A 17,399-nucleotide genomic window follows, 5' to 3' on the forward strand; every position below is an offset into this window, starting at 1 on the left:
GTAAGTAGTCATGTTATGGCTTGCACAAGGCCTTTGTCAACACATCTGCAAGTTGTTCTGTTGTACCCACATGCTGAGTTAGAATAAGCTTTTGTACAAGTTTTTCCCTTACAAAATGACAGTTAATATCTATGTGTTTAGTTCGTTCATGAAAATTAGGATGTGCAGCAATTTGGATTGGTGCCTTGCTGCCATAGTGTAGAGGCACAGGCAGAGTAATGTCCACTGCTAACTCTTTGAAAAGTCCAACCAACCACACAATTTCAGCTATTGTGGTTGCCATGCTCCTGAACTCTACTTCAGCTGAGTTTCTTGTACTGACCCTTGTTTCTTTGACTTCCAAGAAACCACTACATTTCCAAATTTAACCACATACCCTGTGACTGACTTTCTTGACTCAACACAAGCTCCCCAATATGAATCACAATAGGCTACTAGATTGTTGCACCTTCCTATTGGCATGAACAGACCCAGTCCAGGTGTAGACTTAATATATCTTACTACTCTTTTGGTAGCTTCCATGTGAGAGATCTTAGGTGCATGCATATACTGACTGAGTACCTGAACAACAAAGGCTATATATGGTCTTGTCATTGTTAGGTACAAAAGCCTTCCAACTAGTCTTTGATAATTTTCCTTCTCTTCAAGTTGCATATCTTCAGAGTCACTCTTTCCCACTATTTGATCAAACTCAATAGAGGTAAGTTTGTGATTGAACTCAAGAGGTGTATAGGTTGTTTTCCCTCCTGCTAAGTCAAGCTCAGACACCAATTCTAGGGCATATTTTCTTTGACACATTAAGATACCCTTTTGAGACCTTGAGAACTCAATGCCAAGGAAATACTTTAGCTCCCCTAGATCCTTCATTTTAAATTTCTCCTGCAAATCTTTTCTGACTTGCTGAATAAGAAGTATGTTGCTACCAGTTACCAACAAATCATCCACATAGACTAGAATGACTACAAGATCAACTCCTATTCTTTTGGTGAAGAGGGAATAGTCATAGTGGCTTTGAGTAAAATTCATGTTTAGGAGTGCCTCTGTTAGCTTAAGATTCCACTGTCTGGGTGTCTACTTCAAACCATACAAAGACTTATGCAGCTTACAAACCTTTTTAGTCTCCCCCTGGATTGAAAAGCCATCAGGAACTTGCATATAGACCTCCTCCTGAAGGTCACCTTGCAGGAATGCATTATGGACATCCATCTGAAAAATGTACCAACCTGATGCAGCAGCTAGAGCAACCACAGCCCTTACTGTGACTTTCTTGGCCACATGAGAGAATGTCTCTGTATAGTCCAGGCCTTCTTGTTGACTATAACCTTTGGCTACTAGTCTAGCCTTATATCTTTCCACCTCACCATTAGACTTGTACTTAACTTTGAAAACCCACTTGCACCCTATAGGAACCTTTCCTTGAGGCAGATCAACCAAGGATCGAGTGTTATTGTCTTGTAATGCTAAAATCTCAGCCTGCATAGCTTCAACCCACTTGGGATCAGCACTTGCCTCCTTGAATGTGCTAGGCTCAACAATAGCAGAATATACAGTAAGAGAAGCCCTGTACTCTGGAGAGAGTTGACTGTAAGAGACATGTTGTGATACAGGATAGGGACAAGTGGATTTTTTGGGCTGAACTACATAATCAGTTAGCCATATATGGGGTTTTGAAGGCCTAGGGGATCTTTTGAGACCTTCATGAGAGACTGAGGGTGCAGAAGTAGGAATAATAGGAGTTGGTTCAGAATTGTCAGCATATATAGGACTAGAAGAAGAAGACTGATGGTGGGCATCAGAAGTAGGTAAATTTGTAGGATGATTGGTACCCCTATCAATTGATGCATCTATGAACTCTAGTATAGGAAATAAGGGAGAAGTTTGAAGTTGCATGTGTTTAAAGGGAAATATGTCTTCTTTGAAAACAATATCTCTACTAACAAAGAAGCCTTTGGAATGTAAATCATAGAGAATGTATCCCTTTTGAGAAGATGAGTATCCCATGTGAACTGCTGGAACTGCCCTGGGACTGAATTTATCCACTTTCTGCACTTATGTGGCATAGCATAAGCTACCAAATACTCTAAGATGTTGTAGAGAATGTATCTTCTAAAATAGTGCTTCAAAATGAGACTTTCCTCGAAGAAGGCCAATGGGTAATCTATTCAGTAGATATACTACTGTAGACATACACTCACCCCAAAATATCAGGGGCATAAAGGCTTGAAACTTGAGAGCTCTAGCCATATCTAATATACTTTTATGCCTTCTCTCTACCACCCCATTTTGTTGGGGTGTATATACACAAGAACTCTGATGAAGAATTCCCAGACTTTGCAACAGATGTTGAACTTGATCATTCACAAATTCAGTGTCGTTGTCAGTTCTGAGGCGCTTAACTGCAGTTTTAAATTGATTTGACACCATTGTAAGGAAGTTCTTTAAAACTACTATTGTGTCTGCCTTAGTAGTTAAAAGAAATATCCAGATATATTTAGAGAAATCATCCACCAAGGTTAAAAAGTATCTCTTACCATCATGAGTAGGTAATCTATATGGACACCAAACATCTGCATGAACAAGATCAAGCATAGAAGTAGAGCAAGAGGTTCTAAGAGGAAAAGGTAGTCTTGGTTTCTTTGCAATAGGACACACAGTACAATGTTGATGCTCAGTTCTAAGCAAACCTTGAAGGTTATGTAGTTTTTGTAGTACCTTTAGAGGAGCATGTCCTAATCTTCTATGCCACAAAGAAGAATCAGTACATGAACTAGTATTATTCTGACTACCAGTCTTATTTGTACTAACAATGGTATTTACACTTGGTGATATATGATGATCAGGAGTTTGTCTGTCTGCAGCCTTGAGGATGTCGAGTCCAAGTTCTTCTCTACCAATCCCCAGTTCTTTCTCGCTGAAGAGTTCCTGAGAGACACAAAAGTCAGGAAAGAATGCCACTAAACACCTTAGCTCTCTTGTAATCTTAGACACCGAAAGTAAGTTATACTTCAAATCTAGAATGTGAAGTATATTCTGAATTTTCTTATTTCTGAAGAAATAACAGATTCCAGTATGTGTAATAGAAGCTTGTTCTCCAGTAGGCAATTGGACTTTATTTTTATCCTTCTCTAATACTTCTTCATAAGAGTCCAACAGATTTAGACTATGCACCATGTGATTAGAAGCTCATGTGTCTACTATCCAATTATGATCCACCAAAGTAGACATAAAGGCATGCAGTATACCTGTTGTCCCTTCAGTAGCTAAGTTGGTAACAGGTTCAATCTCTTTGCCCTTGTTCTGCATCTGTAGAATTTGCTGATATTGTTCTGGAGTAAAGAACTGAGCTAGAGCAGGGCAGTTGAGTTGATTGCCTTATGTCTCTGAATGTAGATTTCCATAACTGTTCTCCATATGATTCAGATTGATGTTCACATTGTTTTCCTGAGCATTGAAAGATCCTCCTCTTCTCTTACTCTTGAAATCACTAGGATATCCATGAAGCTTGAAACAGTTTACCTTTGTATGACCTTTACACTTACAATAGTCACATTGAACTGTTGACTTGTTGAAGAAATCCTTAGGTTTGTAACCTCCAGAGTAGTTTGTGTTGGTGTAGCCTCTAGGATTATTATATCCTCCATTATGACCACTATTATGAGCTCTATTACTCATCACTGCAGTAGCTTCATTGTTATCATTAGCACTATTCACACATTTTTTAGTAATCCTTTGACTTTCTACATTAATTATCATGGCATAAGCTTGGTTTAAATTGGGTAAAGGTCTAGTCATAAACACCTGATTTTTAGCATTCTCATAGGAATCATGGAGACCTGTCAGAAACTGATAAAGCTTTTGAAGTTGATAGTGTTCTACATATTTCTTCGATTCAGGACAACCACATGAAGGTGGTGGAGTAAGTGTTTCATACTCATCCCACAGTTCTCTCAAACGAGAGAAATATACAGACACAGGACACTCCTTGTGTCAAAGTAGCAATTTCTTTATGTAGATAAGCAGCTCTAGATGCATTTACTTTGTCAAATCGTTCCCTTAGATCCTCCCAAACAGCATAAGCATCAGAGGCATAGATGACAGTGCTAATCAAATTTGATGCTACAGTATTCATAAACCATGCTAACACTATTGCATTATACCTATCCCACAGATCATGAAGGCTAACATCATAGTTACTCTTTTTGCAGGTGCCTAAGACAAAACCTAATTTGTTTTTACCATTCAACACAATTTTCAACGATCTACTTCAAACAGAGTAATTTTCAGAATCTTGTAACTGGATAGAGATAAAAATAGAACCTTGAGTATCAGATGGGTGGATATACAGAGGATGATGATGATCAACTTGATCAACTGGATTTGCGATGGTCTGATTATCAGCAACTTCTTCATTGGCCAGCATTGTTGTAGACATTTGAAGGAAAATATTCTAGAAATCTGAGATTGAATAGTAATGCAGCAATTGACTGTCAATTGAGGCTCAATCGAACAAATCTCGAACCCTTAGCTTGCGAGGAATGAGATCCAGATTGAGAATTAGCTCAATTGATCAGATCTACTTAGGAGATTGATTCAATTAGATCCGTCACAGCTAAGCTACCACTCGTTTAACCGTGCTCTGATACCATGTCAAGAAGCTTCAGCTATGATGGTTACTGAATGAGAAGCAGAAGAAAGGAAAAGAAACAGAAGCAAGTTGTTACTTGAATATGCTGAGAAAATATCTATTGTTACATTGAGCTAAGACTAAGCTACTGTTTATATACTTTATTAGTTGTAACTAACCTAACTACTCACTATAGTAAAGTATAAGACTAACTACTCTACTAACTGTGGTTAGTTAAATAGGTGGCGGCTACATCTCTCAACATTTTAACTTTACATGTTCTATAGAATATTTGAAGTTACTCTTTCTTTTCTATATTTCTTTAGTGCATTGAGGAATATGGGTTACAAATATAAGTAAATGATAGTTTTCCAATTTTCGTTGCATGTACCTGTCTAAAGATGAACTTAAATTGTTTAATAAAAGCTGCATATTTTTGTGTGGATATATCAATTTGGTTATGGTTTTTCCTTTTAATAGATTGATAGTTTATTAATTTGCGCCCAATAATGTACAAAATACTTAATCGAATTGAATACTATACATCATGAATTTCGAAAGAAAATATATAGTTTGTTTCTTCCCACACCGAATAAGAGCAGTTATTTTCATTCATGTATAAGTGACCATGAGACAATGCGGATTGCCGAGCTCAGTAACTTGGGCTTGTAACCCAAGTGGGGGGCAACAATATGGTGGGCTAATTTCTGGCCTGCCCTATCCAAGCTCAGAGTTGGGTCACGTGGCCCAAGCGTAGGCATGGCCGCATGGGCTGTTGGACCCCTAAAGTGGGGCGGACCGCGTGAGGATGGTTTTACAAAGCAACGAACAGTCCTTGCTCTGTGCGGGCATTTGTATCTATACTCGCTTTTCGTGTCATGTTTTAACATGTGTCCGCTTTGCAAAACAAATTACAAGCGTATCCGCTTTTTCGCATAACTTCAGCATTTTAGTAGCCGGGCCTGAAGTTCAGTTTTGTAACCGTAAAATTTCAGCTCTAGAGCTGAAGTTTTTGTTTTGTAAGAGAGCTGAAGTTTTTGTCTTTGTAACCGGGAAACTTCAGCTCTAGAGCTGAAGTTTTTGTCTTTGTAATCGAGAAACTTCAGCTATAGAGTGTTCAATATAGTAACATGCATAACATTTTGTCCATTGCTGTTAAGCATTTTTGAGCAATCTGGGCAGCTTTAATAGCTCATTTACCATGATTTCATCGCCCTCACTGGTTGCAGTGTGCATTGATGTCGTCCAGTCATATTCACTACCTGCTGGAAGGTATGCTAAGGATTTCTTCAACTACGGCATATCAGAAACTACTTCTTTCAATCCTATACTAAACTATTGCACCTTTTAGCAAAAAAAAAAAACAAAAAAAAAATATATTGCACCAGCAGATCATCTTTTTCTAGGGTATTAGATTAGTAGACTAGATAGAAAATAGCAGCAGAAGAAAGAAGAAGAATAAGAAGAAGAAAATGAAGGAGGAGAAGGAGGAGGAGAAAATGATGGTTTTACAGAGCAACGAACAATCCCTGCTCTGTGCGGGCATTTGCATCTATACCCGCTTTTCGTGTTACGTTTTAACTTGTGTCCGCTTTGCAAAACAAATTACAAGCTTATCCGCTTTTTCGCATAACTTCAGCATACGGGGCTGAAGTAACAAAAGCAATCACGCAAACTTCAGCATTTTAGTAGTCGGGCCTGAAGTTCAGTTTTGTAATCGGAAAACTTCAACTTTAAAGCTGAAGTTTTTGTTTTGTAACCGGGAAACTTCAGCTCTAGAGCTGAAGTTTTTGTTTTGTAACCGGAAAACTTCAGCTCTAGAGCTGTGTCTTTGTAACCGGGAAACTTCAGCTCTAGAGCTGAAGTTTTTATCTTTGTAATCGGGAAACTTCAGCTCTAGAGCTGAAGTTTTTGTCTTTGTAATCGGGAAACTTCAGCTATAGAGTGTTCAATATAGCAACATGCATAGCATTTTGTCCATTGCAGTTAAGCATTTTTGAGCAATCTGGGCAGCTTTAATAGCTCATTTACCATGATTTCATCGCCATCATTGGTTGCAGTGTGAATTGATGTCGTCCAATCATATTCACTACCTGCTGGAAGGTATGCTAAGGATTTCTTCAACTACGGCATATCAGAAACTACTTCTTTCAATCCTATACTGAACTATTGCACCTTTTAGCAAAAAAAATACAAAAAAAAAATATATATATTGCACCAGCAGATCATCTTTTTCTAGGGTATTAGATTAGTAGACTAGATAGAAAATAGCAGCAGAAGAAAGAAGAAGAAAATGAAGGAGGAGAAGGAGGAGGAGAAAATGATGGTTTTACAGAGCAACGAACAGTCCCTGCTCTGTGCGGGCATTTGCATCTATACCCGTTTTTCGTGTCACGTTTTAACTTATGTCCGCTTTGCAAAACAAATTACAAGCGTATCCGCTTTTTCGCATAACTTCAGCATACGGGGCTGAAGTAGCAAAAGCAATCACGCAAAACTTCAGCATTTTAGTAGCCGGGCCTGATGTTCAGTTTTGTAACCGGAAAACTTCAGCTCTAGAGCTGAAGTTTTTGTCTTTGTAACCGGGAAACTTCAGCTCTAGAGCTGAAGTTTTTGTGTTTGTAATCGGGAAACTTCAGCTATAGAGTGTTCAATATAGCAACATGCATAGCATTTTGTCCATTGTTGTTAAGCATTTTTGAGCAATCTGGGCAGCTTTAATAGCTCATTTACCATGATTTCATCGCCCTCATTGGTTGCAGTGTGAATTGATGTCGTCCAGTCATATTCACTACCTGCTGGAATGTATGCTAAGGATTTCTTCAACTACGGCATATCAGAAACTACTTCTTTCAATCCTATACTGAACTATTGCACCTTTTAACAAAAACAAAAAAAATATATATTGCACCAGCAGATCATCTTTTTCTAGGGTATTAGATTAGTAGACTAGATAGAAAATAGCAACAGAAGAAAGAAGAAGAAGAAAATGAAGGAGGAGAAGGAGGAAGAAAAAGGGGGCTGAAGTTATTTAAAAAGTGGGTACAAGTTAAAAGTTTAAAAAAAAATAAGTATAGATTAAATGGGGGCGACCAAATAGGACGCCCCGTGCAATTTCTACGCTCTGTGCAGTGGAAGGATAACGGGCCGGTGCCCTTCAGGTCCAATAAATGCCAAATGGGCTGCTCCAATTAAACCGCCACTTTTTGGCCCATCTACCATTACTTAGCTAAAAGTGATCTTTGTTTTGGTTATTGTTGTTAAAAAGAACGTAAAAATTCTGCCGTAATTAAAACAACTTTTTGGCAGTTATAGTATTCGCACAGCTTTATCCAGTTTAACACTCTTAAATTTCATTTGTTTGGTTTTATTTGTATGCCTCAAAATTTACTACATGTGTAACTTTAGAAGCATATCACTTTTTAAAATTCAGTTAGAAACAATCGAAATGTATCTACGTGGCTTTTACCAAATAAGATCAATTTGTTTAAGGTGAAAAATCGTGAGTGGGAAGAGCTTTGAGACAAAAATAAAGGATGTTGTTTAACTTAAAAATTAGTTTTAGAATAAATAATTAAATTTGTATTTTAAGGCCACTTACAAATTAATTTATTTAAAGTGCGTTTTTATGAAATAAATAGCAACAATCTATATTTATATCTATATCTATCTATACTATATTAAAAGCACGAAGGCCCTTAGCGAAATGTCGTTCGCTTTTTTTACCCTTTAAGAATTAATTTTGCACTAGACAAAATAGTCATTTAACTCATTTTCCTAATATTTAGGACTTGAAAATTAATTACTATATTTTAAGTATTAAATCATTCCTTATTTAAATTGGGTAGAAAATCCTAAAATTTAGGACTTTAAAATCAATTTAACTTTTACCTTATATTAATAACTTAAAAAAAAATACCAACGTTTCCTTTCATTAACAAGAGATATATTACCTATTATATATTTACTTAATTCTACAATATCAGTAAAATACTACTACCAATGAATTAATATGTTCCTAGCATAGATTATTGAAACTTAAAACTAACGGGTTTTTTTGTCTCAATTATAAATAAACAAAAATTGTAGTCCTTATGAGTCAAGTAGTATAAGAAATAATTTATTGAATAGAAAATTAATTATTTCTTAATATTTAAAAGTTAAATGAATTAAAATTTTATGCATTAAAATCTTTCTTATTTGAATTATGCAGAAAGTTCTACCATTTACAACTTTAAAACTGTTTAGAGTTTACTTTATACAAATCTATGTTTAGGAGTTTAAAATTAATTAAAATTTTACTTATTAATTTTTTTCTTATTTAAATTATGTAAAAAGTCCAAAACCTTTAAAAATATTAAGAGTTTATTTTATGTAAATCTTACACTTAAAAACTTATACTATATTAAAAGCACAAAGGCCCTTGGCGAAATGTGTTCGTCTTTTTTACCCTTTTAAAACTAGAGTTCACCCTAGACAAAAAAGTTATTTAATTATCTCCCTAAGATTGAGGACCTTTAAATTAACTAAATGTTTGAAGAATTTAAAATAAACTATATAACCATATTCTATTTACCAACGCCATATCTTTTAGACAAGATAATTACTTTCGCTGTCTTTTAATTTTGATACAAAGTTAGAAATATTCTAAGTCTATATGAACGAACAATATGTATCTTGATTACAAAAATAAATATTACCACCATGTAAGAAATAGATATATAGATTTCAAGGGGGAAAAAAGACTCAACCCGAAAAAAATCAAAACATATTTTAAATCTTTAAATCTCTTTGTTATATAAAAATAATTTATTTTCTACATAAAATATTTATTTTAGAATGTTGACAAATTAAATTAGGTTTTATTTATTATTCTTCATGGAAATGGAAAACTAATTATACTTACTTATAATCTATAGTTGTAATAAATATTGTTTACTAAACCTTCCTCTACATTAGAAAAATCAATTCTTTAAATATATAATTCTCTACTATATACTACGTATTTTTTATATTTAGCAAGTATTTTAAATTTGTAATATCTTTTGTTATAAAAAGTAGCTTACCTTCAATTTTCTACATAAAATATTTGTGTTAGAATCTTGAAGATAAATTAATTGTGAAAAAGTTACCATTTATTTTAAAGCTTCATTATTTTTTGTATTCATTATTTGATAATTAATAAAAAAAAATGTTATTATTTCCTTGTAGGGTGATTTTAGGAATGCACTATATCTCCTTTTCAAAAATTTAAGTTATTATTCAATTTTTCAAGCTTTTAATATTTTTAAGAAAAATAATAACTATTTAATTAATATTATTGGATGAAGATCTAAGAAAATTTATTTAAAGAACAACTTCCTGAAGATTGGCCTAATTAGGTGACTGAAGTTTTATGAAAAATTACATTATTTAGTAGATATATTTGGGAATGTAGTGACGCATCACCAAATAAACAATCAGGTTAAATATTTATATCCAGTAGTTAAAGTTTATAATATTTTGATGAAATAAAAATTTTGACAAATTGATAGTCGAAATTTGTATTGCTTGTATTCCAAAGAGATGTTAGACGAGATACAACAGCATGGCATATTTATTTCTTATTTCACAAGATATTATATTATATAACTAATTCAACTATATTCATCATCTTTGTATGTTAAGTAGATATTGTTTCAATGTATACAGTAATTTATTTATTTATTTTATATATTTTATACTGAATAACGCGAAACACACGTGCAACGCACGTACACTAAAGCTAGTTATATTAAAAGCACGAAGGCCCTATCGAAATGTTATTCGCCCTTTTTAACCTTAGGTGTGTTTTAAGTTGGATATAATCGCAATTATAATTGTAATTAGTGCTAAATTTTTATTTTTGGGGAAAAAACAAAAATTGCCGACTTTTTATGTAACTTGTATTTAGGTTTAGGAGTCTTTTGTTTTAAACTGCCGAATACTTTGGTGCAGTATATTTAGGTTTATTAGGAGTCTTTAGTCTTACTCTTTCTTTAGGACAGGATCCTTTATTATGTGGCCTTTTTATGTTTAAGATTCTTTTTTTTTTTTTTTTAAGATTTCTACGTGTATCTTTTTTGTGTGTGCAGGTATTCATAAGTTTCAGTTAGTGCTGTAAATCGCAAAAATTGCAGATTGGTGCAAACAGGTTAGTAATATTTTATTAAAGAATAATATTAGATCGTAGAAGATTTTTTTTCGTGATTGCACAAGCTTGATTAGTTTAATGCAGTTCTTATTTAACTATGTTCGATGGTATTTTAATACTATGTTATTCTTTTATGTTGCAAATTGCATTACAGATTGATGCAAACAGGTTTATATTTCATTAAAGAATAATGAACCCCAAAGTGTATGTTTAAGATTCTTTAGTTTTTTTTTTTGTTTAAAATTTTTACGTGTATCTTTTTTATGTGAGCAAGTATTCATAAGTTTCAGTTAGTGCTGCAAATCACATAAATTGCAGAATGGTGCAAACAGGTTAGTAATGTTTTATTAAAGAATAATATTAGATCGTAGAAGATTTTTTTCGTGATTGCACAAGCTTGATTAATTTAATATAGTTCTTATTTAACTATGTTTGACGGTATTTTAATATTTTGTTATTCTTTTATGTTGCAAATTGCATTGCAGATTGATGCAAACAGGTTTATATTTCATTAAAGAATAATGAACGCCAAAGATTTTTTTCGTAATTGTAGAAGCTTGATTAATTTTGATATGTAGTTATTCTTTAACTATGTTTAATGGTTTTTAATATTATATTATTTTTATTGTTGGTCTTTAATCCATCTTAATTAATCAACAATTTTTTGAAAAATTTATTGCAACGGAGAAAGCTGCAACAATGACTTGCCAACAAAGCAAATACGGGTAGGAAAAATGTGACGACCCAAGGGGTCATCACCGTAATTCTTCCTTGTTCCGTGCTCCCGAGGCCTTGAAAACCTCGCTTTTAGTTGTCTCGATTGGCGTGCGCAGTTCGGGCGCGTAGCCGAAAAGTTTTTATGTTAGAATATGTGAATTATGTGAAACATTTGATGAATTTTGGTATTAATATGCATAATATTGACTTCGGTCAACATTTTGGGTAAACGGACCCGGACCTGTGATTCGACGGTCCTGGAGGGTTCGTAGGAAATATGGGACTTGGGCGTGTGCCCGGAATCAAATTCTGAGGTCCCAAGCCCGAGAAATGAATTTTTGAAAGAAATTGTTTTTCTGAAATTTGATATGAAAATTTGAAATGAAAAAGGGGTTAGAAAATATAGGTATCGGGCTCGTATTTTGGTTCCGACGCCCGGTACAAGTCTTAAATATGTGTTAAGCACTATCTGTAAAGTTTGGCTAAAAACGGACGTCATATGACGTGTTTCGGACTAAAAATGGAGAATTTGAGTTATGAAAGTTGAAGAAAGAAAATCATGTGTTTGAGGCTTGATCCTATGTATATGATGTTATTTTGGCGATTTGATCGCACGAGTAAGTCCGTAAGATATTTTTAAGGTTGTGTGCATGTTTGGTTTGGAGCCCCGAGGGCTCGGGTGAGTTTTGAATGGGGCCCGGGAGGTCTTGGACTTAAGAAAATGCAGGTTCAGGTGTTGCAGACACCAGCGCGGCCGCGGTCATTTCCGCGCGGTCCGCGCTGAAGCCGCGCGGCCGCGATGCATTTTTGTGCGGTCCGCGTGACTGAGTCTGAGGGCTAGGGTTTCAGGTCAACCAGCGCGGCCGCGCACCAAAACAGTGCGGTCCGCGCTGGAAGGGTTCAGAGAAGCCCCACTTTTCTCCCACTCGGCGCGACCGCAACACATTTTTGTGCGGTCCGTGCCAGGTCCTCAGAAAGGTATACAAGTTCGGAAAATCTCAGTCATTTTTCACTTTTCAAAAACCCAAAACCTAAGAGGCGATTTTCCAAACAACTTTTTTTCTCCAAAACGATTGGTAAGTGATTTCTAACTTAATTTCTTTATTCCTTAACATCTTTTAACATAATTTCAACTTCAAATCAAAGATTTTCATGGGAAAAATTGGGTGTTTTGGGTAGAACCTAGGTTTTCTACAAATTGAGAAGTTGGACCTCAATTTGGGGTCCGATTTAAAAACAAATCATATATTGGGATTCATGGGGGAATGGGTAACCGGGTTTTGGTCCGAACCTCGAGTTTCGACCACGTGGGTCCGGGGGTATTTTTGACCTTTTTGGGAAAAACCTTAAAAAAAAAAATCTATTTTCATGCATTGGAGATGATTCATTTAGTAATTATTAATGTGATTAAGTAACTTATGACTAGATTCGAGCGGATTGGTGGTGGAATCAAGAGGTAAAGCTATACTAGAAGCGTGAGTTGAGTTTGGAGCATTCGAGGTAAGTGTTTGTTCTAACTTTGGCTTGAGGGAATAGGATTAGGATGATATTTGCTACTTGCTAATGTGGAGTACGGTGTATAGGCATGGTGACGGTTATCTATGCACCGGAGTCTAGCATGACCGTGAGTCTTGATTGCTTTTAATTCGAATAATGTGACACAAGCTCCTTGTTTATTTGATAAGTTTCATATAATGTGAATCATTGAGGAAGAATGATATAAAAGGAGAATGTGTTGTGAATACTCCCTTGCCGGGATGTGTAGACTGATATATATATTCTCCCTTGTCGGGATATTTTGGGTTGTTAGCTGTACCCTTGCCGGGTTAAAGGTATTGAGTTGTTATTCTTCCCTGAAGGGGTCTACTATATGAAGTCAGATATTATGAATGATATTATGGGATCGTGTGGCATGCCGTCCACTTATATATGATATTATGGGATTGTGTGGCACGCCGTCCACTTATATATGATATTATGGGATCGTGTGGCACGTCGTCCACTTATATATGATATTATGGGATCGTGTGGCACGCTGTCCACTTATATATGATATTATGGGATCGTGTGGCACGCCGTCCACTTATATATGATATTATGGGATCGTGTGGCACGCCGTCCACTTATATATGATATTATGGGATCGTGTGGCACGCTGTCCACTTATATATGATATTATGGGATCGTGTGACACGCCGTCCACTTATATATATATCATGGAAATATATATATCATGGAAACCGGAGTTTCTTCTATTTATTTCCGATATTTCATTTTTATCTGTTACTCCCCGATAACATGTCCCCTCCCAGTTTTACTTTGTATTATCTTGTTATTGTTTTCTTGCACTTGTTGTATATATATCTGTACAGATTAATTGTGGTAGGTACTGTCTAGCCTCGTCACTACTTCGCCGGGGTTAGGCCAGGCACTTACCAGCACATGGAGTCGGTTGTGCTGATGCTACACTCTGTGCATTTTTGGTGCACAGATCAGGGAGCAGCTTACGGACCGCAGCAGTAGGACTTCTGGAAGCTATCTTCAGTCCAGGGACTCTCGAGGTAGCCTAGCTAGCGTTCGCAGGCCGAAGTCCCTATCCATATTTTTTTTTGTTTATTTTGTATCAGACAAACGTGATGTATTTTCCCTTCAAACATTGATTGTAGTATTCTGTAGTAGTCCGTGAGCTAGTGACACCAGATTCTGGGTAGCATTTTGGTTCAAACTTCCGCACTTTTGGTTTTCAGTTGCTTTAGATTTAAAGTCTCCCGCTTAGATTTTGTCTCGTTTATTATATTGTTTGAAAGAAAGCAGGAAAGGTGTTTTAAATATTTAGCTTGCCTAGCTCCGATAGTAGGCGCCATCACGACACCCGATAGTGGGAAATCCGGGTCGTGACAAGTTGGTATCAGAGCACTAGGTTACTTAGGTCTCACAACTCACGGACAAGCTCTGTAGAGTCTGAGGGATCGGTACGGAGACGTCTGTATTCATCCCGCAGAGGCTACTGAGTTAGGAAAACTTCACCTTGTTCATTCTTGTCGTGCGATTCTATTTCTCAAGTACTGATTGTCTTTCCACTCTGTTCTCTCGAGATGGCGAGGACATGTGCTTCCTCTTCTACCGCGCAACAGCCTGAGCCCCCAGCAGCAGCCCCTATTAGGGGCAGAGGGCGAGGCCGAGGCCGTGCCAGAGGCCGAGGCCGGGGCAGAGCTCAGCCCCGAGCAGCATTTCCAGCGACGGAGCCTCAGGTCAATTTTGAGGAGGAGGTTCCGGCCCCAGCTGTTCCAGTGGGCCCAGCTCAGGTCCCAGAGGGTTTTATAGCCACTCCAGTGCTCCAGGACGCTTTGGTCCGACTGGTAGGCTTTATGGAGGGCATTTCTAGAGCGGGTTTGCTTCCCGTAGCTCCAGCCACATCTCAGGCTGGGGGAGGAATTCAGACTCCCGATACTCGTACTCCAGAGCCGGTAGCTCCTCGGGCTCAGGTTCCAGCAGTTCAGCCAGCCGTGGTAGTTCAGCCAGTTGTGGCAGCCCAGCCAGGTATTGCAGCTCAGTCCAGTGATGGTGCGGCTATGTCCGCGGATGCTTTGTGGAGGCTTGATTGTTTCACCAAGCTCTTCACTACTACATATAGTGGCACTCCCTCAGAGGATGCTCAGGATTTCATATTCAGCTGTCATGAGGTTCTACGGACTATGGGCATTGTAAAGACCAATGGGGTCGACTTCGCCACTTTTCGCCTGGCAGGATCCGCCAAGACTTGGTGGAGGGATTTCTATTTAGCCAGGCCAGCAGGGTCGCCATCATTGACCTGGGATCAGTTTTCAGAGTTATTTCTGGGGAAGTTTCTCCCAGTTACTCAGTGAGATGCTCTTCGCAGGCAGTTTGAGCGTCTCCAGCAGGGTCCTATGACGGTCACCCAGTATGAGACCCGGTTCATTGATCTTGCTCGTCATGCCATTGTGATACTCCCCACCGATAGAGAGACGGTGCGGAGGTTTATTGATGGGTTGGCCCAGCCGATCCGTGTTCAGATGTCCATGAGTGCCGGTAGTGAGATTTCATTTCAGGAGGCGGCAGATGGTGCCCGCTAGATAGAGACGGCACTTGCTCAGGGAGGTGGTCATGGGTCTGATAAGAGGCCCTGTCATTCTGGTAGATTCAGTGGTACCTCGTCTAGAGGTAGGGATTCTTATGGTAGAGGCCATCCTTCGAGGCCCTTTCAGTCAGCTCTCCAGGCTTCTCATGGTACACCAGGTGGTCGTGGTTCTCAGCCACAGTATTCTGACCAGCAGCTCTTCAATTCACCATCAGCACATATCAGTGCACCACCACTTCGTTATTCAGCAGTCGAGGGCTTGTTATACTTGCGGCGATGTGAGTCACATTGCCAGATATTGCCCTCGAGTTTCCAGTAGCTCGTAGCAGCAGGGTTCTCGCCCGATGATCCAGGCACCAGTTGCCCCACAGCTTGCCCAGCCAGCTAGAGGCGGGGGTAGAGGACATAGAGGTGGAGGTAGAGGTTTTAGAGGTGGAGCTCAGACCGCTAGAGGTAGGGGTCAACCAGCAGCAGATCGTCCCAGGGATATGATTCAGGGAGGTGGGGCCCAGCCCCATTGTTATGCTTTGCCAGCCAGGCCAGAGGCTGAGTCATCAGATGCTGTGATTACAGGTACTATTCTGGTCTGTGATAGGGATGCTTCTGTGCTATTTGATCCCGGATCTACGTATTCATATGTGTCGTCCCTATTTTGTACCCTATTTCGTTATGCCTAGTGACTAGTTGAGTATTCCTGTTTATGTGTCAATACCGGTGGGTGATTCTATTGTGGTCGACCAAGTTCATCGTTCTTGTATCGTAGTGTTTGGGGGTCTTGAGACCCGTGTTGATTTGTTGCTTTTGGACATAGTCGACTTCGATGTTATATTGGGGATGGATTGGTTATCCCCGTACCATGCTATCTTGGATTGCCATGCCAAGACCGTAACCTTAGCCTTACCGGATTTACCCTGTTTAGAGTGGAGGGGGACTTCTGGTCATTGTACCCGTAGTGTTATCTCGTATGTGAAAGCTCGGCGTATGGTCGAGAAGGGATGTTTGGCCTACTTGGCGTATGTTCGCGATTCTAGCGCGGAGGCCCCTTCTATTGATTCTGTGCCCATTGTTCAGGAGTTTCCTGAGGTTTTCCCTTCAGACTTGCCGGGTATGCCGCCCGACAGGGATATCGACTTTTGTATTGATTTGGCCCCGGACACTCAGCCTATTTCTATCCCGCCATATCGTATGGCCCCACCGGAGTTGAAAGAGTTAAAGGAACAGCTGCAGGATTTGCTTGAGAAAGGTTTCATTAGACCCAGTGTTTCGCCTTGGGGTGCGCCGGTGTTGTTTGTTAAGAAAAAGGATGGTTCGATGAGAATGTGCATCGATTACCGGCAATTGAACAAGGTTACAATTAAGAATAAGTATCCACTGCCGAGGATCGACGATTTATTCGACCAGCTTCAGGGTGCGAGGGTGTTTTCAAAGATAGATTTGAGATCTGGCTACCACCAGCTGAGGATTAGGGCGTCTGATGTCCCTAAGACAGCATTTCGCACTCGGTATGGGCACTATGAGTTTTTGGTCATGTCATTTGGATTGACTAATGCCCCAGCAGCGTTCATGGAGTTGATGAACCGAGTGTTCAGACCTTATTTGGACTTGTTCGTGATAGTCTTCATTGACGATATTCTTATATACTCCCGCAGTCAGGAGGAGCATGAGCAGCACCTCAGAGTGGTCCTTCAGACCCTAAAGGATAGTCAGTTGTATGCTAAGTTCTCAAAGTGCGAGTTTTGGTTGAGTTCGGTCGCATTCCTGGGTCATGTCGTATCAGCAGCAGGTAT

The 17,399-nt window shown here is 38.3% G+C and overlaps 2 protein-coding genes across 2 annotated transcripts; both read right to left on the reverse strand.

Moving 5' to 3' along the window:
* Window positions 1–294: 294 nt before the first annotated feature.
* On the reverse strand, window positions 295–1,026 carry LOC138868950 (uncharacterized mitochondrial protein AtMg00810-like). The gene has a single exon (XM_070146531.1). The coding sequence runs from the start codon at window positions 1,024–1,026 to the stop codon at window positions 295–297; it is 732 nt and encodes a 243-aa protein (XP_070002632.1).
* A 2,346-nt stretch (window positions 1,027–3,372) lies between these two features.
* LOC138868958 (uncharacterized) lies at window positions 3,373–4,420 on the reverse strand. Its single transcript, XM_070146540.1, has 3 exons — window positions 4,318–4,420; window positions 4,037–4,221; window positions 3,373–3,981 (listed from the first exon to the last, which is right to left on the reverse strand). The coding sequence occupies exons 1-3, from the start codon at window positions 4,418–4,420 to the stop codon at window positions 3,373–3,375; spliced, it is 897 nt and encodes a 298-aa protein (XP_070002641.1).
* Window positions 4,421–17,399: the final 12,979 nt, after the last annotated feature.

Source organism: Nicotiana sylvestris, chromosome 1, assembly GCF_000393655.2.
Source record: "Nicotiana sylvestris chromosome 1, ASM39365v2, whole genome shotgun sequence".
NCBI lineage: Eukaryota > Viridiplantae > Streptophyta > Magnoliopsida > Solanales > Solanaceae > Nicotiana > Nicotiana sylvestris.